Source organism: Monodelphis domestica, chromosome 7 (genome assembly GCF_027887165.1).
Source record: "Monodelphis domestica isolate mMonDom1 chromosome 7, mMonDom1.pri, whole genome shotgun sequence".
Taxonomy (NCBI): Eukaryota; Metazoa; Chordata; class Mammalia; order Didelphimorphia; family Didelphidae; genus Monodelphis; species Monodelphis domestica.
This window is the reverse complement of record NC_077233.1, coordinates 184010106-184033553: the sequence shown is the minus strand read 5'-3', so window position 1 is coordinate 184033553 and position 23448 is coordinate 184010106. Positions and strand designations below refer to the sequence as shown.

The window sequence follows — 23448 nt, the reverse complement described above, 5'->3', positions numbered from 1 at the left end:
TTTTCTCAACAAAAGCAAAGCTTGGTCATTATAATGACACACTGCTCAGTTGTTACTGGTTGTCCCTCTTGCCCTTCTTTTCCATAGGACCATAGATTTTAAGCTGTAAAAACCTTACTGATTTTTGAGTTCCTATTTTACAGAGGAGAAGATTGAGGTCCAGAGAAGCCAAGAGGCTTTCCAGGGTCACAGTTAGTGGTTGAGGTGGGATTCTAATCCAGGTCTTGCTAACTCAAGGCCAAGTATTTTAATTACATTTTTTTCATTATCTGTATTTTCTCTGGTGGGCTACACTGCATTACTTTGTTTGAGGCTTCCCATACTTCTTAATTCTTTTAAAATATTATTTCCCTTGCTTTTGTTTCTTTTAAAAAATAAGCCCTAATCTTCTGTCTTGAAATCGATAATGAGTATCAGTTTTAAGACAGAAGGACTTAGGCACTGGGGCTTAAGTGACTTGCTCAGGGTCATAAAGGTAGGAAGTCTTTGAGGTCACATTTGAACCCTGGTCCTCCCAACTTCAGGCTGGCTCTCTTTCCACTGTACTACTTGCTGCCTCTTTAATTCTTCATTATTTTCATCATTTCTAAGGGCACAGTAGAATTCTATTACATTCATATGTCATAAAGATGATGCATTTTCAGAAGATTTTTTCCCAATCTCTCTGCCTTTAGCATCCAGTTGTTCAATATTATAATTTTAAACATTGAATTTTAATAGAAAATCCTTTCAGCCACCTTACAGTTTAATAAAAACACACACAAAAACAGGGTGGGCATTAGAGTCCTTGAAGTTTAGCAAGAATGTAAGTTACTTCAAAGAATCACAGTGACGACATTGTTCTCTTTGTTGAAAATATCTATTAAAGCTCCACAGAGGAAGTAATAGAAGCAAATGTGCAGGGATTATTAGTGCCATCTGTAACCAGACGTCAGCCAACTTGCAATGAATTCTTTGAATCTTCCATTTCAGGGCCACGGCTGTGTGACTAACATCCTCTACGTGGCTTATTCCTTTTTTGCATTTTTTTCCCATCTAACCTCTGTTCCACTGCTATGTCATAGGAAGTTGATAATGGTTTGATGAAAAAAGGCTTTTTATAACCACAGTCATATGATACGTTGCCCTTTGCTCCATGTGGGAGCAAGTGGGCAGAAGAAGGCGAGGTGGCGGGTACAGGAAAAAGGAGAGAAAAGGCAGCGCAAGAGAACTGTGTCAAAGATGGCAGTGTGGGGTAGAACAGGGCCTCCTGACCATGGAAGATCTCACTCACACATTTTTTATTGACTTCCACTTGAGGGAAGATACAGAATATTTCTTTTAACCAGGTAGGCCCTGCCCAAATTTTTTTTTTTTAGGCACACAAAGGATGGTACTGTCTACTATTCAAGCTACTTTATGGTTCAGCTAACAAAGCTGTGGACAGGAACACACCCTGTTTACAAAGTGTAATTCTAGCCACCTGGTTTGCTTGAAAAAAAGAAAATGCTCTTTCCTTCTTCCTCAAAGAGGAGCGTGAGTGCTGGATACATTTGTATTTCCTTCTAAAAATTAAGAAAGTTTTAGAAGTTAATTTTTAAAAAGAAATTATACCCTTGTGTTTACTAAACTATAATTTTATTAACCAATGACTTTGTTTGCTAGTGATGTTAGAGTAGTGTAAATGGGAACTTCAGTGGAGCTAAAAGTTTCTAAATAGTTTAAAGAAGGATTAAATATTGGCTAATCACTGAAGCAAAGAAAAAAGGTATTTATATAAAGCTTTGATTGGCATTTCCCCTTGGCCTTTTAAGTTAGATGACGGTTAATTTGGGCCATTTTCTTCACCCAGCTTTCTCACATGGTCTGGAGGGATCATTAGGAAAGCATTTGAGCCATCTCCTAAGGCAAGACTGAACTCTATTCTCCAAAATTGCTGTTCTGTGAGTCAGCAGGGATGCATTAAATGAACACCGAGGATGTAGAGTGTTAATCCTGGAGAAGAAAACACAAAAATGAATCGGTCCTTGACAGATCCAGTGGAGCTGGGGCTGGTGAATTAACAGCATGTGTACATCTAAAATGACGGCACGAATACTTACAAATATATACAAAGTAAACCCAATATGGTTTGGGGGGCCAAGGCAGCAGCACCTGGAGGGGTCAGGAGAGGCCTCGTGTGGCTGGTGCTGCCAGAGCTGCTGGAAAGGAGGAATTGTAAGAAAGCAGCAGGGGTGAGAGAGGGAATGTCTAACGGGCATGGACAGACGATGGAAAGGGTCCCGAGTTGGGAGGCAGGATGGTGTGAGGAGCAGTAAGAAGACCCCTTTGGACCCTAGAGTGAGGGAGGGGAAATAATGTATTCTAAACCTAGAAACACAGACAAATGGGAACTACCTGGTGAAGAATTTCAAGTGCTCAACAGAGGAGTTTGTATTTGATTCTAAAAGTAAAACAATATAGGAGCCCCTGGGGCTTTCCTAAGCTCCTTGAGCAAAGGGACATTTTTGCCTAGAACAACATGTAGCATTTTGTTCAGTCGTTTTGGTCATTTCTGACTCTTGGTGACCCCATTTGGGGTTTTCTTGGCAGAGGTACTAGAGTGGTTTGCCATTCCCATCTCCATTTTACAGATGAGGAGACTGAGGCAGACAGGGTTAAGTGACTTACCCAAGGTCACACAGTCAATAAATGTCTGGAGGCTGGATTTGAACTTGGGAACACGAATCTTCTGACTCCAGGTCTGGCATTTTATCTACTGCACCACCTCACTGCCCAAATAAACTTATTATTAAGATATTGTGGATGGAGAGCAGACCTCTGAGTCTAAAAAACCTAGTTTCAAGACCTGCTTCTGACCTGTTGGATCCATCCATCCCTCCGGTCTCCAGGAGTTCCCCAAGACTATAAATTGCAGGGAGTTTCCTCATCGAGGAGTTCCTCTGTATCCCTGAAATCCCAGGTCCAATCCATATCCCTGTTCCCACTTGACTAAGCAAGAGAAGGGCATGAGGAGGGAAGAGCGGAGGCATGGAGGCCGACCCCAAGGAGGGGAGGGGAGCGGAGCGGCAAAACCAGGGGAAAGGCCTTACCTCGGCCCCTTCAGCCCAGAGCCTCGCCCCGGTGGTCATGGAATAAATGTTTGTTGACTAAAAGAGTAACTTTTTCTATTTTGTTTTAGATAAAATGACCACTCCAGGACCACATAATGCTGTTCCAGGAGGAGCATCTGCTCCAACAGCGCCTCCTACCTACGAAGAGACGATGGCGATCAATAGTTATTATCCTACTCCGCCCCCTGGGCCCGTGCCAGGAGTGGTGCCCGGGGCCGACGGGAAGGGCATGAATCCTCCTGCCTACTATACTCAGCCTCTGCCAGTTCCTAACCCTAATGCAAGTAAGTGATGAGCTTCTCCTCTTTGTGGCAGCCCTGGCGGGTCTCCCTTAGCCTGCAGGTGCAGCGTGTGTCCGAGCCTTGAAGCGCCCGCCGGGCAGCGAGGTCCCAGGGTGCACAGAGACGCGGCTCCCCGGCTCTGTGACCCTGGGCAAGTCACTTCACTCTGCTTGCCTCTTTCCTCATCTAAAATGAGGCTGGAGAGGGACGTGACAAACCACACTAGTGTCCTTGCCAAGAACGCTCTCATGAAGAGTCAGACACGACTGAACAACAGCCACCCGTGCCAGACCCCGGGGCCCCCACATCCCTGCCCCCAAAGAGCTTCTCATAGTCTGTTGGAGGGGACTGAAAAGATACAGGATAGACACAGAATAAGCATGCAGGGTTCCATGATGGGGGAGAGTGGCCAATCTATCCCGGAATGTTAGAAATAACTGTTAAAAAGAATCTTAAGGAGTCTGATGTGGGGGCAGCTGAGTGGCTTTGTTGGAGATGGGAGGACCTAGGTTCAAATTTGGCCTCCGTCACATCTTGGCTGGGTCACCCCCAAGTGTCTAGCCCATACTGTTCTGCCTCGAAGCCAATGTTTAATTCCAAGACAAAAGGTAAGGGTTAAAAAAAGAAAAGGAAATCTTCTTTGTTTATGCCTATGGGTAGGGTCTCTGACTGTGAGTTGTCGCTGTTGCCGAGAAGTCCATGTTAGCATCCTATTGACTGTAGGGCAGAGGGAGCATCTCTCCTTACGGTAAACCAGGCTGATCAAGCAGCCCATCACCAGGGCAAAACCTGCCGCTGGAGGGGCCGGGCTGGTTTTCGGGGTGGGGACGGCAGTTAGAGGGGCCCTGTAAAGAAAGCACGGAGGGGAGCCGTCGTGTTTTAGCTCAGGATCAGTCTGGGTGCCTTCGCTTAAGCTCCCTTTCCTTCTCCTTTACCTCTGGAGTCTAAAATGAATCCTCTGGGGGGGAGCCGACGTCCAGTACGGAAACGCCTTCCATAGATAGACTGGCAAGTTTTAATTTTAAAGAATTGCCGGGGAACCCTGGAGAGGTTTCACTGGCGTGGCTGACAGCTAGTGTGTGTTTAGAGGCAGGCGCTAAACCTAGTCTTCCTGATTCCAGGCTGGCCCTCTAACCACTATGCTGTACCGCATCCTTCAAAGGGAGCAGGAAACCGATTTTGTTATTTTAAGCCACGACTGTTGCCCATATGTACTTTTCCCTTCTGTGTGTTCCTTTAAAAAAATTATATAAATCCGGTATTATTGCTAAATAGTTCTTATAATTAAAAAAAAAAATCGCCTGGAGATACCTGATTCTATATTTGTTATCTCATTATCCTAAACATCAAGAAAGCCAAATAGTTTTTGATTGACTCCTTTTCAGAGAGATTTATCTCCATTATTGTTTTGACCTTTTAGTTTTAGGAGTTGTGATCTGAGGTTTGTGATCCTATGCCCCGTACAGCTTCTCGTTCCGTCACGCCCCAGCTCTTTATGATCCTGCGGATGGCCGATAGCTGTCCCTGGGATTTTCTTGGCAAGGGTACTGGAGAGGTTTGCCATTTCCTTCTGCAATGGATCCTTTTGTCAGGCAACCAGAGGTTAAACGACTTGCTGGGGGTGGGGGTGGGGGAGTCACACAACTAAGAATTATATACATTGGACATCAAAATGCCAAGGAAAGAGTTTCCCGACAATGATTGGTGTTAGTTACAACGCATTTACCTTGGCAGCAAAAAAAAAAAATGAAAAGTCTCTTGGGATGGGGAGAAAGGAGAAAATGGATTCTTCTTCAGAGATTTCCATTTGATTAAAAATTTGAACCAAAGCCAAAAAGGTATGTAAAGTTTCCCTTTTTGCCTGCTTCTCGGTTTAGGAAATCACTTCCAGCATTTTAACACTCAGGTCATCCTTTCCCCAGCTCAGACCTAAAGTGCTCTGAGCTGACAAGGGGGTGGGGGTGGGGGTGGGGGTGGGGTGTTTGATCTATGACTTGGATTATTTAGGTAAATGTCAATAAGTTTGATTGCTTAGTCTACTACTTTGCCTTTTGTTAATCACCAATTGACCTTGCATAGGAGCAGCAAAAAGTGGAAGAATTCATTGTATTTCTATAGCCTCTTAAAATTACATGAAAATTTTTTAACATAAATCACGCACACCTAAATATCCATAATTGTCTCCTGGGGCCAAGACCCTATTATAGACTCATTAGTGCTTATTGACAACATCATAGTCAATAACTAGCTCACTTAATGTCTCTGTTTGCCTCAGTTCCCTCATCGGTAATAACACGCTGGTGAAGGAAATGGCCTATTAGTCCAAGTATCTTTGCCAAGAACACCCTCAGTGGGGTCATAAGGAGCTGGACACTGCTGAAATGACTGGACAACAGTAACAGCAGCAACCTATTTTGCATATTGATATTGATCACTATTTCAGTAGAATTGGCTTCTGAGGGGGTTACAGGAATGGCCTCGGAGATCTCTAACTCTTGGTTTTCGATGCTAGGACTATTATTTTGATTAGTCGTCTATTTCCCCCACCTCCTTGTAGTCAAATCATTCCCTCTTCTTGAGGTGTGATGGAAAGAACTCTAGGTTTGGAGTCAAAGGGCCCCAGTTCAGGTTGGGTCACTTCCACTCTCTCCTCTGATCGTATCATTCTCGGCCACATTTTCTATCTCCCAGTTGGGAATCATCCTAACATTTGTGCCCCACCCCCCACCCCAGCCCCAATCCCCAAGTGGCTGAGAATTGAGTATAGAGACTCAAGCCAGTGGGGTGACGAGCTGTTTTTTAACTGTGGCTGGCAAACATGAAGCTGTGACTGTTGACGGGGACCATCTAAAAAGCATTTCTCTCTCTCTAATCAGTTGCGGTTCAGACTGTGTACGTGCAGCAGCCCGTCTCCTTTTTTGACCGCCCCGTCCAGATGTGCTGTCCTTCGTGTAACAAGATGATAGTGACCAGTCTCTCCTATAACGCAGGCGCCCTAACCTGGCTTTCGTGCGGCAGCCTTTGCTTATTGGGGTGAGTTGACACACTTCTAGTGGCTTATCACAGGAAACCAAGGTGCTGGCGGGAGTGACCAGGAGAGTCTGGAGATGGATGTAGCTGGGCCAGGAGGGTTTGGGGGCCCTTTTCTGGGGTTCTCTTGGCCACCCTTGCTACATACCTATCTAGCACATTTATTCCTCTTCAGAAATGAAATAACCAGCAAAGTTGGATTTCATAATTTCCTTTGCTCTTATGGTAAAGTTAGTTAACTACATGAGTAAACAAATATTGCAGCAGCTTTCTGTTATGCTGAGTCTTATCCTTAGGCAAGGCTTCCTGACGTGGGGGTCTGTGAACTTAAAAAAACAACACTGACTCTATTTTGTATAGGGCAGCTAGGTGCCAAAGTGCAGAGAGGGCCAGGCCTGAAGTGGGAAAGACTCCTCTTCCTGAATTCAAATCCAGCCTTGGACACTTAGCAGCTTTGTGATCCTGGGCAAGTCTCTTAACCTTGTTTGTCTCAGTTTCCTCATCTGTCAATTGAGCTGGAAAAACCCCAAATGGGGAGCAGAGTGGATAGAGTGCCAGGCTGGAATCGGGAGGACCTCGGTTCAAATTTGGCCTCAGACACTTCCTAGTTGTATGACTCTGGGCAAGTGACTCATGACTGATTTGTGAGAATATTTTGAAAAGGCATAGTTTGCTCCTACTCCCAAAGCAGGTAAAAGTATCATTTAAATCTTGGCTACATGTGAAACTGGAGTGATGTTGGGCCATTTATAGCTTAAGTTACCTCATATTTCAGTTTTCCTTCTTGTAAATGAATGATCCTTGCACCTTTCCTTCAAAAAGCCCTAAACATCTCATCTATACTAGTATGGAAAATACAGTTTTCTTTATTCTTTATGAGCCAAGTAAAGGATATGAACAGTATCTCTTCATCCATGTCCAGGGGAGACACAGTTTACTTTCTCTGTCAAAAGCTGTCTCTCTGCCTGCCTGAGTGTCTGTCTGTCTGTGTGTCTGTCAGTCTCTGTCTCTCCCTCTCACACACACATATACACACCACTGAGACCACATTTCCTGGCCCCAGTCCAGTATTCCTTCCACCCACTCACACTATACTGTTGATTACATGTTTTGAATTCCTTAGGAAGAAAATGCTAAACATCCCTTTTGAGCCTCAGCATCAAAGACTGTTTTTATCTCAGAAAGTAGGAAAATGCAAAACAATGGACCCACATATTCAGTTTTAACCTTGAAGAGTTTATTAGCCAAATTATACCCTTAAGAAAATTGACAAAGACACATGAACACTAAAGTTAATTAAGAGACGTTTGTTTTGGTCAGATTCTTTCTAGATAATTGAAGGAAATCAGAACTCTACTTCCTAATCAATATTTACTGTAGTGGGTATAATTATTTTTATTTATAACTTCTTAGATTTACATGGGGTTTTCTTGTTATAGTCTCCTTAAATTTCATGACAGTCCTTTTGGGTTGGGTGTACAAGTATTCTTTTTTTTTTTTAAACTCTTATCTTCTGTTTTAGAATTGATACACATATTGGTTCCAAGGTGGAAGAAACAATAAAGGCTGGGAACTTGATGTTAAGTGACCTGCTCAGGGTCACACAGCTAAGAAGTGTCTGAGGTCAGATTTGAATGTGGGACCTCTTGCCTCTTATCCACTGTGTTACCAGCTGCCCCAGAGAATAATGTTTTAAAATGCCTAAATATATACGAATGGGGGCAGTGAAGTGAGTAGAACCAGGAGAACAATGTATACAGTAACAGAAATATTATTTGATCAACTGTGAAGGACTAAACCATTATGAGCAAAACATATTTCCAAGATGAGCACAAGGAGCTCAGGAGGAAAATGCTGTCCACAGCCAAAGAGGGAAGTGTTGGAGTCTGATTTCAGAGCAAACATGCTGTCTAATGCTTTCTTTCCTTCCTGAGCTTTTTATCGTATGTGTGATATGTGTCTTCTCTCATGACATGAGCAATGTGGAAATGTATTGCAGGAAAGCATTTGCTGCCTCAGGGAAGGGAGGGAAAGAGACCATCTAAATCCTAAAATGTCAGAAAACTGTTGTCAGGACCAGCGAGGTGGCTCACTGGATTGAGAGCCAGACCCAGAGAGGAGTCCTACGTTCAAATCTGGCCTCAGACACTTCCCAGCTGTGTGACCCTGGGCAAGTCACTTGACCCCCTTTGCCTAGCCCTGACCACTCTTCTGCCTTGGAGCCAATACACAGTATTGATTCTAAGATGGAAGGTAAGGTGTTTTTTTTTTTAATTGTCAAAAACTATTTCTACAAGTAACTGAGAAAAAATTAAATAACTAAAAACAAAAGAATGAGCCTTCTCAGGGTCAGCAGGGTTCAGTAGACTGCTAAAGAGAACTGTGACACAAGCAAAGTTTTATAGATGATGCTCTTCTAGGGCTCTACAGAGAAACTGATAGAGGCAGTCTCTGCTCTTTATAGTTTATATCTGAGAGCCTGTAGGAAGACTCCTTGCGCTGATGAACTAAGACTTTGTTTCCTTTTCTTCCAGATGTATAGCCGGCTGCTGCTTCATTCCCTTCTGTGTGGACGCCCTTCAGGATGTCGATCACTATTGCCCGAATTGCAAAGCTCTTCTTGGTACCTATAAACGTTTGTAGGGCCAAGGCAAGCGTGAGAAATCTGCCCAGAGTTTGATGACGGCTTTTCAAGTCCTTCAGAAGCTTCGCCACCTCTGCAGCCGCTGGTGGTCCGCTCTTTGGTGGTCTCTCTGATTTTTCCAGTGGTCCATTGAAAGGAAAACCAATCAACCAAACCCAAACCAGCCCAAACCCCCACAACCTCTGAACCTCTGAACGTGGTGCTTGGAGGACTTGAAAGGACATGCAGACATTGGTTTGGGTGTAGTGTGCCAATGTATGAACCAAATCATCCCTGTCTTTGACTGGTTGCTGGCTTATTTAAGATTGATTTTTGGTCGGCAGACCCCTTCTGCCTCTTCTGTAGCACCTTTGTGGATGGTCTTTACGCAGAAGTCATGGGCTGCCGTGGTTTGAGACTGAAGTGGCCAGAAAGAGACCGAACCAATCCATAGTGCCTACAGTCTGCCCCTCCCTAGGGCAGAGTCTTGGTTTAGAGACCTTAGGAGATGCTATGCTCAGATACTATTCGATTAGGGACTTTTTATGAGCACAAAAATACACTTTAACTTTTTTATTGTTTTTTTAAAGGAGGGATAACCTAATCATTCTTAACACAAGGTGCTTGCTACTAGATATATTTCTCTGAGTTTGTGAGAGCTTGTCAGAAATAGAATTTCTCCTTTATTATTCCCTACTTCCTCAGCTGTAGTCGAGTAGCCAGAGCTTTAGCACGTGAAGTGAGTGGGTCCCTCTGATCCATGAATTTCTTAGCAATTGAGGTTTTTTTGTTTTTTTTCCATTTTAAAGAAACTTGCTTTTGGATGGACTTATCCCTAAAATGACTTCAAAGGAAATGTTTATCAGCCCATCTTGATTAATTCTATGAATGACATCATTCTTACATATGCCAGTGTTGTATCCCTTTTTATTAAAAACAAATACACAAACCAGAAACACAAAACCACTGCCTTTCATTTGGCTCACTGCAACTGTCAACAACTTCTGCAGTAATAATTTAAAAAAAATTAAAAACTTTTGGATTTTGATAACATATGTGAAAATATGGCTTTGATTTGTAGCTATATCGTATTTTGAGAACCTCTTTACAAGAAAACCATAGGAACCTGATCTACTTCAGAGAAGTCTAGAGTTTACTCTATTGTCACTCATTAAATTAGCCTCAGTTATCTGGCCCTCTCACCTAAGAAATGTTTTGTGTTTAAAATCAGCACACAGACAGGACTCTGGTTCCGAGATTCCCTTACTCAGTATTGAGCAAAAGCAAAGGAAATATTTGGATAATATCTGTCTAAAAATCAGCCCTGAAATGTTGGGTGGAAGCTATCCATTGGCTAAAATTTATAATAGTTATACTAATGATTAGGAAGGCTTATTTTCTTCAAGTGTGGGTGAAACCCCATCTTGCTTCCAAAGTAATGGTGAAATGTATACAGCTCTCTTGGAGTACTTTGGCTTTTATTTACAGTACTTTGGCCTTTTATTGAGCCTTTGATTTACTTGGTGAACATTTTATAAAAGGCTCCTTGTGGGTTTAGGAAAGGTTTCATATTATGTTGCAGCTGTTGCTTTCAACTCTGTCTGTCTGTCTCTCTCCCTCCCTTCCTCTCACTCTGTCTCCCTCTTCCCCCCACCCCCCTCTCTCTCACCCTCTCACTCTGTTTCTTTCTCTCCCTCCCTCTCTGTCTCTGTCTCTCACTCTGTCTCTGTCTGTGTCTCTCTCCCTCCAACCCTTTATTAGTCACATGGTAGTAGAAAATATTTGATGAAAAGTGTGCAGATTAACCTAATCTCCAGAAAATATACCTTAAAGTCAAGATAAATAATGAGATACACAAACTCAATGAATCAAATCTAGTTAGAGCTTATTTGAACCTGTATTTTATCTCAATGGCCGAAAAACAAACCAGAGCTTTTACATTATAAACAAAATGTACCAAAAAGCATGGTTATACTTCCAACAAAAATACGGTTTATTCAATAATCTGCTGGGGCCTTTGTTGGTGCTAGGAGGAAGATAGAATATCTATTAGATATATCTACACATTGCTAATCATTTGTTTGCTTTTACCTGCAAATAAGTCTATAGCTGTCTGGAGGGGTTTGGAAAAATAAAGAGCATCTTGATGTAGCTTATGTTGTCATTGAAACATTTATAATTTATGATCTTAAAAATCACTGCTTACTAATACCAGGTGTGTTTAGTATTCTTCCTTTGTTGTATAGAACTCAAGATGGTTTGTTTCTAGCTGTTTTGTTCAAGTGGTATGCAAAATGGTCTCAGGCTATTGTTGAAATTAATATATGCAAATTCTGTAATGCAGGCACTTTGCATTGTGGCAAAATGTTTAATGTTCATTATTAAAAATAAAATCAGGCAAAAAGTTTAGGACATTCCATTATCTTGTGCAAAGTTCATATTTATTTTTCATATGTTTGCTTGAAAGTGCTTGGAGGGGAGGTAATTTGCAAGCGATGAATTTAACCAAATAGTTTTAAATATTCTTGTATCCTAATAATCCCCTAAAGAAGAATTTTATTCTTTTCAGGTTAGAAGTACCAGTGTGCCTATGCAAAATTGCATAGTTGTAGTGTCTAAATTTTTTTATTGTATAGATATCTATTTGCATCTCGCTCATTTTCCTTGGAGAGTATTCCATTTTTATTGCAACAATTTTGCAATATTATATCCTTGCAGTCCATGGCATTTGCTGGTGGAAAATCAATTCTGTAGCGGAATGAACCTTTTGAACAAGCATCCTCAGCACACACACACTTTTCAAAAAGCTTATCACTGAGCCATTTAACAAAGCTATTTTCTGTAGTCTTTTCAAGGGGAGCTTGCTGCTTCAAGGGTTAAAATATAGCCACAATTCAGTAGACTGAAATCTCCTTTAGTGTTTGCATATTACAAAGGAATCTCAGCATGTTCATTTTATTTACAAAGACGTTTATATTTTGAATTTCTTCTAAAGTTACCTCCCTTTGTTGTGTTACTAGAAATGTCTAAAAATAGTCACTTCTGGTCATCACATCTAAGGTTTATATTTAAAAGAGAATAAGAATATCAACAAAAAAATGTTCAGATAATGAGAGAAAAACATTCAAAATCTTTTGGGGAGTTTAAAAATGTCATCCAGGTTTTGGTATATCGTTCTTGCTTTTATTCATTCATCTATTCTAACCCCTTTATGTCCTTAGAGGAAGATGTTTGCTCATTTCCTATGTTTTTGTAAAACTCTTAGAAAAAGGATTCTCATATTTTGCGAAGCCCTTATTAAACACTCGGTCTGTACCAGAAATGGTTCAGAACATGCCTGAAGTCTGGATCCTTTCTCACAGAAGCATTACGACGGGAATAAAGACAACATCTCATTTTTGGAACTCTTTATGCTGACATTGAAAACTGCCTTTTTCATAAATGTGCGCTGATCCTGCCTTGTGGATTTCTGCATGTCCCAAGTAGCTGATTATATTCCCCAGGTGTCCTACTAAACATATGTTCTTCGTCTTTCAGATGGCGATTATAAAATGCCTACAAATAATTTAGGGAGTCCTTGATATTTTTCCTCTAAGGAATAAAATAAATGAATTTTTATGATTAGAATTCATGGCAAGATTCAGTGTTGGCTTGAGTATATTATGTAACTGCATTATTCTTTTATGATTTCATTTGTTTCTTCCACTTATCCACTGAGGAACATTCATTTTTATGGCTCTTCATTGCTCATTGAGCAAAGTCCAACTTCCTTAACGGGAATTCAGTTTACATTCTAGCTTCGACTCACATTTATGCCTCACACTAATCTTTATTCACCCTTTGATCCAGCCAATCTGATGCCCTAATTTTACACCTTCTGCACACCCTGGGGTTTCCTGCCTCCAGGCCTTTTTTTTTCATCCACAGGATGCCTGGTATAACTTCCCTCTTCCCTTATCTGTTAGTTGGCTTGCTGTCTGTCCTTCATCTGAATAATTGCCTCCTCCCAGTAACCTTTCTTGATTCTTCCTTGGCCAGAAATGATTCTTCTGGAGTCTTTAGTCATGTAAAAGCTTTTCTCCTTCACTGAATTGTAAGCTCTTTGAGGACAAGGACCTTGCTCTCGGCTAGGTGGCAGAGGGGATAGATCACTGGAACTAGAATCAGGGAGTTTAAAACAGCTCAGTCTCTTACAAGCTGTGTGATCCTGGGCAAGTCACACTTCTGTCTGCTTCAGTTTCCTCATCTGACAAATGGGTAATAGCATCTTCCTTCCAGGGTTGTAAAGATGAAATGAGATATTTATAAAGCACTTTGCAAAACTTAGTGATGTACAATGCTCTTTTTAATTATAATTATTTAAGTAGATATAAGTATATAAGTTGATATTTGTAGATATTTTCTTTATTATCCTTTGTATCTCTCCTCAGTCCCTAGCTTTGCACAGTGAGTTCCTGAAGATAGCTGGTGGTAATTAAGCATTGTTAGACTGAGATGACATAGAGTGCAAACATCTCTCCCATCCCAGCTTGGTTTCTTACATTCAGGGAATGTCGTTTGGCTTTTCATGTTACACTAGGAGGGACTTATCAAGAATGACTTGGTTTCCAATATTTCTACAGCTCTGGACACAGATATACACCTGTGTTCTGTTCAAGTGTTTGGCCATCTGCATTTGAAACAAACTCCTTGATGGTTGTCCAAAAAGGGTGGCAAATGTACCAAGGAGATGTTAGTCTTCTCCCCATTGCCTGTGTGGTTGTAAGTCTGTTCCTTCCAGCTCTAAATCTATGGTATTACCAAAATATGTATCTCAGGTATGAAAATTACAAAAACTGCAATCTAATTTAGCATTTTCATCCTCTGGTATTTATAGCGTAAGTGCATGCTTTTGTTTAGATCCAGGTTCATGGTAGGAGACATTGTTGGCTTTGACTCAAGACCTTCAACAAGGGCTTTTGGCAAAGAAGAAACATTAAAAAATAAAAATAAGAGATTCCTGTCACAGCTTCGCAGATAGAGAGTGTGAAGGAATTTAGGGGTCATTGTACCCCTATTCCCTTATTTTTATAGATGAGAAAAGTGATAGATTCATCAATTGCTTGTAACTATTGAAATTCTTGAGAGACGTTATTCCTTCATTTTTAATTTAGTTTGTTAAGTGGCCCCTCAAGAAAATCTAAAAGTAGCCAGTAGATTCCCTCCATAATTCTGGTACATGCCAAGGAGGTGGAGAACTTTTGGTCCATGTCTTATGTACTCCTTGTGACTTTTCCCCTGGACATCCAAAGACATTTCTGATTTGTAGACAGTCACTGAGGAGGTGGGCTCAGAGACCTCAATCCTTCCCTCAATTCATCACAAGAAGAGATGGGTCTTAAGGATGCTCTTCTCCCTGCCACATGGCTTGTAGGATATGGTGGATAGAGCTTGCTGACTTAATTTGATCTTTCAATGGGTCAAGTGACTTGGCCTTGCCCTAAATTCTGTTATCCTCAACAGAGATCTCAACAAAAGGGAGCACCTAACCCAGTTTCATAGCCTGTGGGAGAGAAACTTCAGTTTTAAAATCAAGCTGTTCTTGGGGGGGGGGGCTAACAGGGAAATTATTTCACAAAAAATATCCCAATTTAATATTAATTTTTCACATGCCCTAAAGCTCCACTAACCATCCCTTCTTCTGGACCTGTGTTGTCTTCCCTCCAGGACTATAAACTCCTGGAGGACAGGATCTGCCTCGCCCTTTGGTATTTGCATCCTTTGTCTCCCTAGCACTTTGCCCCTTGCCAAGCACTCAGTAATTTTTATCAATGCCTTATTCATTGAGAATGTGGCCCAGAGATACTAAACAACTTGCCCAAGGTTATATAAGTAGCTGGCAAACAGGCTTTGAATGGAGGCTCTTCATTGTGTTGGGAGTACCGATTTTCTGTGTGTGTATAGAAAACCAAAATGGCAGGAGAGATTTTTTGGTCTAGTTCAAAAGATTGCATTGGCCTCGGTTGACTTGTTGCCAGGGGGTCTTTGTTAAAGCCATGGAGAGAAGTTAGCTGTCTCAGGCTCAATCAGGAATCATTAACCCGAGGTCTGTACATTTGTTAGAAATCTTTAGATAACCTTCCATGTAGTGAGTTCCCTTTCTAATCCTATGCATTTTTTTGCATTTCAAAGCATTCTGAGAAGGGGTCCATAGGTTACTCCAGACCATGAGGGCTCTGTGAGGTTAAGAGCCATAGGCAGAGGGCTTGGGGAGGTCAGGGATGAGACTTAAAAGTAGGGTCTCTGGGAAAAGGATCATCTGGACCCTGGACCAAGGGCCAGCCCTATTCCCAGCTGTAGGTGATAGATAGCCTGCAGACCTGGAGAAGTGATAATGGCTCGCTCTTGGCCTATACCTGAATACCACCTTGGAGTGTTTCAGATTCCAATATCAGTTTTGATGACCAACATTGAAATGCTAGAAAAAGTTTGACACTCTGGGAAAGGGCAAAAATTCTTGTTTTTGTTTTCGTGGCTAATAGATGGAAGGAAGCGAAGTATTTCCTAACAACCTAATAGGTATATGCCAGGCACTGTGCTTGCTAAGTGCTTTACAAATGTGATCTCTTCTGATCCTCAGAATAAACGTGGGAGGGAGATGCTCTCACTCCCATTTCTCTGTTGAAGAAACTGAGGCAAATAGAAGTCAACTTATTTGTCTCAAGCAACAGCTATTAAATTGTCTGATGCTGGTTTGAACTCGGGTCTTCCTGACTGCAGATGCAGCACTCTGTCCATTGTGCTACCTAGATACCAGCAGAGAAAAGAACATCCATCATGCTATTAAAATATAACCCATTCTTGGTTGTTGTTCTTACTCGGAGAGGACCAAAATGATGTCATAAGTGATCATTTTTGGCTCAAGCATAAATTGGATTTAAGTGAGGTTGAGTTGTATAGTCATAGGCCTCACTCCCTTTCAGAGTCATTAAAGTCTAGTGACAAGACAAAAGTCAAGACAACTAGCGATGGCTCAGGATGAAGTGGATGATCTTGGCATCTTTTATGTCTAACAGAACTCTAAACACTCCACAGCCCCAGCTTCACTTGCCCTCATTGACCATTGTAAATAATTCTCAACCATCCCTTCCTTGGAGGGAAGTGTTCACAGGCCCTGGGTAGGATCCCTGCTCCACCCCACCCCACCTCCAAAGTTCACTAGCAGTTCTGAGGGCTGTCAGTTACCCTCAATCCATTATACCACTGGATCCAAAGAAGATCTTAATGTTCTAGCTATAGCCAATCCTATTTTTTTTTTCATAATTTCAACTGCTTCTGAGAGTCAAAGTGAGAAAGATGATAGACTGAAGCGTTCTCTCTTTCCCCATTCGAGTTCTGAAGCTGGGCTTGGTTGCATCAATTTAATTTCCTTTGTAGTAAGAGCTTTGTTCTTTTCCTCTTTGTGTTGTTTCCATCTTACTATCTGTATCAAATCAGCTCTTAACTTTATCTGTGATGTCCAAGCTTTCTGGGGAGAGAGAGAGAGAGAGAGAGAGAGAGAGAGAGAGAGAGAGAGAGAGAGAGAGAGAGAGAGAGAGAGAGAGAGAGAGAGAGAGAGAGAGAGAGAGAGAGAGAGAGAGAGAGAGAGAGAGAGGAGGGAAGAAGGGGAGAGAGAGAGAGAGAGAGAGAGAGAGAGAGAGAGAGAGAGAGAGAGAGAGAGAGGGGAGGGAAGAAGGGGAGAGAGAGAGAGAGACAGAAACAGAGACAGAGAGACAGAGAGAGAGAGACTGAGACACAGACAGACAGAGAGAGAGAGAGGAGGGAGAGGGTGAAAGGGAGGGAGAGAAAAAAAGGAGAGAGAGAGAGAGACAGGGAGGGAGGGAGGGAGAGGGAGAGTGAAAGGGAGGGAGAGGAAAAAAGGAGAGAAAGGGAGAGGGAGAGAGAAAGAGAAAGGGGGAGAGAGAGATTGAGAGTATTAATGGGGGAAAGTTCCAAGTTAACAGTAGCAATTCTCTTAGCCTTGACTCTAAATTCCACTGAACACTATTTGGGCTCCCTACTCGTTACTCCTGCTGTTGTGAGTGGACCATATCTGGCTTAGTTCGCCCTTTGCGTTCTGGCATACTACTTCCTTTAAGGCATTGGTTCTCAACCTTTCTAATGCTGTGACCCCGTAATACAGTTCCTCATGTTGTGGTGACCCCAAACCAAATAATTAATTTGATGGCTACTTCGAAACTGTAATTTTGCTACAGTTATGATTCGGAATGTAAATACCTGATAGGCACTATGTATTCTCATTGCTACAAATTGAGAGGCTGAGAATGGCTGCTTTAGGGGAAGCAGTCTATATGTGTGTAGCCAATGTACTTTGCTTTCCATGACGATTTTCACATGACTAGTTACCCATTTCAGTGAATGTCACATAAAATATTAAATATTTTTCAATGAGTAAAAATAGATTTTCTCTCCATTTCCAATTTTCTTCTTTCCTCCCACTTCCAATTAAAAAAGAAAATAAAAACACCGTAAAAGACATGTAGTCAAGCTAAACAACTGGCCATGCCTGAAAAAATCATCTCATTCGGCACTCCGAGTCCATCACCTCTGTTTGGAGGTGGAGAGAATGTTTCATGATTCATTCCCTGGAATCATGGCTGGTCACTGCCTTGATTAGAATCCTGAAGATGTGTCTCTTTTCAGTGTTTCAGAAACTCCCCTGACACCCAATTTGGCACCTAGTAGTGACTGATACTATTTTTAATCTGATGCAAATAATTATATGTATGATAAAATTCATATAGTTTCTCTTTCATTTTCAAATGTAAAATAATTTAGTTCGACAACTTCAAAGGAAGAGAGTTTATCCAGATTTAGCACCACCGTAACTTGGTTTTCATGGAAGTTTGTGGACAGAAATACTGTTTGATATTTGACAGAAAGGGCCAGCTGGTAGCACAGTGATAGAGCAACAAGCCCAGAATCTGGAGGACTTGGGTTCAAATATGGCCTAGCTGGGGGACCCTGGCAAGTCACTTAACCCCAATTGTCTAGCCCTTGCTGTTCTTTCCTAGAATTACTAGTAATACAGAAGGTCAGGGTTAGAAATTTGGACTAGAAAAAATTTGTTTTACTATCTCATCATCACAACCATGCCTTTTAATGCCAGTAACTATTAATTAGTGAGGTAGTACAGTGGATAGAGTGCTGGGCCTGGAATCAGGAAGACCTGAGTTCAAATTCAGTCTCAGACATTTACTAGCTGTGTGACCCCAGGCAAGGCACTTATTCCTGTGTGCCTCCGTTTCCTTATTTGTGAAATAAGCCAGAGAAGGAAATGGCAAATCATCCCAGTGTCTTTCCCAAGAAAACCCCAAATGGGGTCACAAGGAGTTGGGCATGACTGAAAAATGACTGAACAATAAATTATTATTAATAATCATCATTATTATTATATTATATTATCACTAATTAATTATTATGTAAATATATAAAATAATTATGATAATATGATATTATCACTAATTAATAAATTAGTGATAGCTGTTTCTCTGCCCTAACACGAAATCTCTTCCTCTTTGCAACATCCCGTTGCCATATTTTCTCTCCACCTTTTAGTTCCCTGACTGCCTTTAAGATTGAGCTCGAATCTCACCTTTTGTCAGACCTTTCCCAGTCCCTTCGGCTGCCAGGACTTTGCCTTTTGAAATTATTGCTCTTGTTCTCATTTCAACTGGGTCAAACTCTTCATGATCCCATTCGGCATTTTCTTGGCAAAGATCCTGGAGTGGTTGGCCTTTCCCTTCTCCAGCTCATTTGACAGATGAGGAAACTGAGGCAAACAGGGTGAAGTGATTTGCCCAGGGTCCCACCCTGTATCCAAGTCCAGATAATCTTCCGTCTACTCTGCATGTATCATATGTACATAATTACTTTCAGGTTAGCCCCACGCTGGAACGTTAACATCTTGAAGAGAGGGACTATTTTTTGCCTTTCTTTGATTCTCCAAAAAATGTTCGTTGCTTTCTTGCTTAGTATTTACTGTTGGTGACTAAATCATCGCTTCCACTACTAGAATGGGTGCTTATTTTCTTAATTATCTGATAGGTATCCATTGTTTAGTGATTCAACATGAAAGGAAAAAAATGGGGATCAGCATTTATATAGACGAAAATGATAAATAACTACCTCCTTTCCATAAAGGGGATTCATTGGAAGCTCACTAGTCATTCGCTATGTTCCATTGCACTCAGCAGGGTCGTTTCCCTCCTTTTTCACACATAAAATGCAATGTGACAAAGTATTCTTCATAGAAGCATTTGCAATGCCTCATTTGTATTGGAAGGTATTCAGTGGCCAAAGATCTTTATCCTTTTACAATGTTTTATTCATGCTCCTTTCTTTTATATTGCTGTCACTTTCCAATAGACACCCCCCCCCCCAGAACCTCTTCTAAGAGCTGAGCTAAGTGCCATCAAGGAAAATAAACCAGCACAGTGGCCATGGGCTGCAAATGTATACCTCATTCTGCACCACCGTGGAATAATCTACCACCGGACCATGGAAAGGTACTAGAGGAGACATTCTTATTTACGGTCTTCTGGCTATTTAAAGAGGCAGGAAACGGGCTTCACCATCAATCCTCTGAAGCCATTATCGGTCGCTGCATCGATCAGTGTGGTGACGTTTTTCAATGCCAGAGAATTCTCAACAAAGCCTGTTGTGTTGTATGGCCTCACAGATGCACTACTGTCTTTGAGTATAATACGTGCAACTTGATTCAGTGACCATCACAAAATAAATACCTGTGTGCCATGAAGAATGGGATTTGCTGGCATAAAAGCAAGTGCACAAAAGTTTCTTTAAAATATTTTCATGGATACCTTTTTGGTTTTTATGCCAACTACCTTTCCTTTTTCATCCCTTCTCCCTCTCCCAGATTGCTGTCCCTTAGAATAGTGATTTTTCAAGAGGAAGAAGAGAAAAAAGTCAGCAAAACCAAGCAACATTTTGGAAAACAAAATGGCATTATAATACATTGCATTATTGCTCCTAGAGACTGGTAAAGGTGAGCTTTGATACACAGGATAAAAACCAAATATAAGGTAGTTATATAATAGCATTAGCCACAAGATCAAGTTATATATAGTTCTAACAAGCCAGCTAAGAGGGGCTAACCTTGCGTTAGTTGAGGAAGGATCAGTGCCAATGGGTTTTATCATTAGGATTGGCGATATGTGGAGACAGTAGGTGACAACCTCCATGTTATCATTTTAAGGTTTTCTCTATTCCAAATAATCCATTCCTTTGCAGATTTGAAATAGTGTCATCCTTCCTTCCCACCTTAAACATTTATGAAGGCTCAGAGATGCTTTTTTGGGAGGTATGGGGTAGGAGTATATGAAGTAGAAAGTTAATGGTAAATGTATTTAAATCTTGTATAGACAGAAAGCAAAGCAGTTCCACTTATAAAAATATCATTTATATAATAATGATAAGAATGGCATTTATGCAACACTTTAAGGTTTATTTATTTTTGGTTTTCAGCTCAACCCCCTCATTTTATTTTTAATAATATTTTATTTTCCCCAATTATATGTTAAAGCCATTTTTAACATTCATTAAAATTTTTTTTAGTTCCAAATTGTTTCTCTTTCCCACTCATCCTTCCACACCTCCCCTCTCTGCAGACAGTAAGCAATCTGACAGATTTTACATGTGCGATCATGTAAAAATTCTTTCCATGTTAGTCATTTGTGGAAGCATTTTAAGATTTATAAAGCATTTTATGTACTTTATTTTTTTATTTTCATAAGAGGGTGGGTATATTCCACTCCCTTTTTTTAAGTAGACAAGAAGATTGATTGAGAAGTCACCTGGCTCATAAATTTTGGAGGCAGATCTTGAACTCATATTTTCCTGATCCCAATTTACAATATTCTGCCCATTTTACTAAGTCCATGGTGGTGAACTTATGACACACATGCCAGAGTGGAAATTGAAATCCCTCTCTGTGGACACACGCACCATTGTCCCAACACAGAGTTTGCCAGAGTTTATTACTAGAAAGTGTAAGAATAAGAGCTTGACTGCTCCCCTGCCCTTCACCTGAGGACATTTCTCATATCACCCATCCCTCTAAAAGGTTCACTATCATTGCTCTAAGACTTGCAAAATTCTTTTAGATATGATACATCTAATTATAATTATTATTATATAGCATATTTTCTCCCTAATATATGGACATCATAATCTGCTATTATTTCAATCTATAGGGATTAACAATAATCTTCATATTAGAGATGAAAAAACAAACTCTGATATAACATAGTTTACTTGCCCAAGGTCACACAGCTAGTTAGATTTTGAATGGGGGTCTCGAAATTCTAATTCCCATCCTTCTTTCTGCTATACAAATCAGCTCACAACCCTTTTGGGAATCAGCTTCCATCCAGAGAAATAATTGATGGAAATAAAGCAAAAAAAAAAAAGATTTTACCATAAGGGAATGTAAAGTAAACCCCACACTATGGTCCTTTGGTACTTTATAGAGTTAACAAGTAACCTAAACCAAGAAAGAAAAATATCTATCTCCTCCCCACCCTCTTGACCCTTTGATGATGATCTTGTGAAATTCAGGATTGTAAAGTTCTGGCCTCAGCAGTGAACTAACCATGTCCCAGAAGAGCTATCCTTGGCAGCATAAGCTGAGGACCAAGTAGAGTCATTGAGGAAAAGGAGATTTAGGTACCCAGCAGAAAACTAATTCTGTATGTAGGTGGAAACACTTCAGCTTTCTAGCAAGAGTTCTTTCTGAAGCTGTAGCTTTCCACTTTCTGAGCATGTGCTTTCTAAGTCTGAGCCCACCTTCTCCTGGCCTCTTGAGAGAACTTGAGAGAGAAAAGTGTTAACAGACTTTTGGGGGGACATTTTATATAAACTGTTCTTAATGTTCCTGTTTAATAACATTCTTTCCCAAAAGCTAATTAAATCTTACAGAAAAATTGATATCAACTTCTTATCAATGGAGGCAGTACAATGATGGAAGCTAATGAACTATATAGCATTAGAAAGAAGGTCCTTTGAGCAGGTTGGTGGCTCAATGGATTGAGAGCCAGGTTTACAGATGGGTTCAAATCTAGCCTCAAATACTTCCTAGCTGTGTGAGCCTGAACACTTGCTTAACTCCATTGCCTGACCCTTACCACTTTCTTGTCTTGGAATCAACACATAGCATTGAAATGGGAAGGGGAGGAGAGGAGGGAGGGAGGGAAGGAGGGGAGAGAGAGAGAGACAGAGAGAGAGAGAGAGACAGAGACAGAGACAGAAAGAGACAGAGAGACAGACAGAGAGACAGACAGAGAGACAGAGACAGAGAGAGACAGAGAGACAGAGAGAGGCAGAGAGACAGACAGAGAGACAGAGAAAGAAAAAGAAAGAAAGAAAGAAAGAAAGAAAGAAAGAAAGAAAGAAAGAAAGAAAGAAAGAAAGAAGGAAAGAAAGAAAGAAAGAGAAAGAAAGAAAGAGAGAAAGAAAGAAAAAGAAAGAAAGAAAGAGAAAGAAAGAAAGAAAGAAAGAAAGAAAGAAAGAAAGAAAGAAAGAAAGAAAGAAAGAAAGAAAGAAAGAAAGAAAGAAAGAAAGAAAGAAAGAAAGAAAGAAAGAAAGAAAGAAAGAAAGAGAGGGAGGGAGGGAGGGAGGAAGGAAGGAAGGAAGGAAGGAAGGAAGGAAGGAAGGAAGGAAGGAAGGAAGGAAGGAAGGAAGGAAGGAAGGAAGAAAAAGAAAGTCTCCTTTGTTGTAAAATGAAAATTTGGCAGAAATTGAAGGCAAAAATATCTTTCTGCTTTGGGGAAGAGGCAGGGAGAAAAACTCCAATCAGTCCTTTCAAAGGGGATCCAGCTATTCACCGTCTTTTATTTCCTCTCCTGGTGAATAAGATGAGTGATTTCTGGGAAGATAAAGCACGTTAATGAACGTCCACCCTTTTACATGCTGACTAGCAATTTCCAAAGACAAGCATTGGCACCCTAATGAAAACATTTCTCCCCAGAGCTATGCAAACACACTAGTGTGTGGTCCTTAGTTGTGAAACCAAGTTTGGATTTATTTGCTACGGGAACAATTCCAATTTCATGCATGTAAGGAGATGAACCAAAAAAATACCACTCCCCCAAACAGAAATATATTCATATATTTACACACATCACATATACACATATATATACACACACATGGTTTTCAATCTGAAGCATCAGCAACAGGTAGCGAGGTAGAGAGGCAAAAGAGCTTACAGCACCCCCTACTGGTCAGTTCATTTTCCTAGGTCAGTATCCACTGTTTTCTATTCTTGGCGATTCTAAAGTAAAGGCTTTCTTTTGGTGGCAAGCCGACTACTTTTTGTACCAAAAGCTCTGAGCCTCACTATGCTGGCACATTAGCATTACAG

General features: G+C 40.9%; 1 protein-coding gene across 3 annotated transcripts in view; it reads left to right on the top strand.

Moving 5' to 3' along the window:
* The window catches only part of LITAF (lipopolysaccharide induced TNF factor), a 46351-nt gene extending 34906 nt beyond the window's left edge, over positions 1 to 11445 (top strand). For 2 of the 3 annotated variants that reach the window (XM_056806149.1, XM_007498638.3), the window contains exons 2-4: positions 3161 to 3376; positions 6250 to 6406; positions 8938 to 11445. In XM_056806149.1, the coding sequence (XP_056662127.1) occupies positions 3161 to 3376; positions 6250 to 6406; positions 8938 to 9046 (482 nt within the window). In that variant the 3' untranslated portion in view covers positions 9047 to 11445. Of the gene's footprint in view, positions 1 to 3160; positions 3377 to 3488; positions 3982 to 6249; positions 6407 to 8937 lie in introns of those variants that run through there. The other variant, XM_016423998.2, reaches the window with a different exon arrangement.
* Positions 11446 to 23448: the final 12003 nt, after the last annotated feature.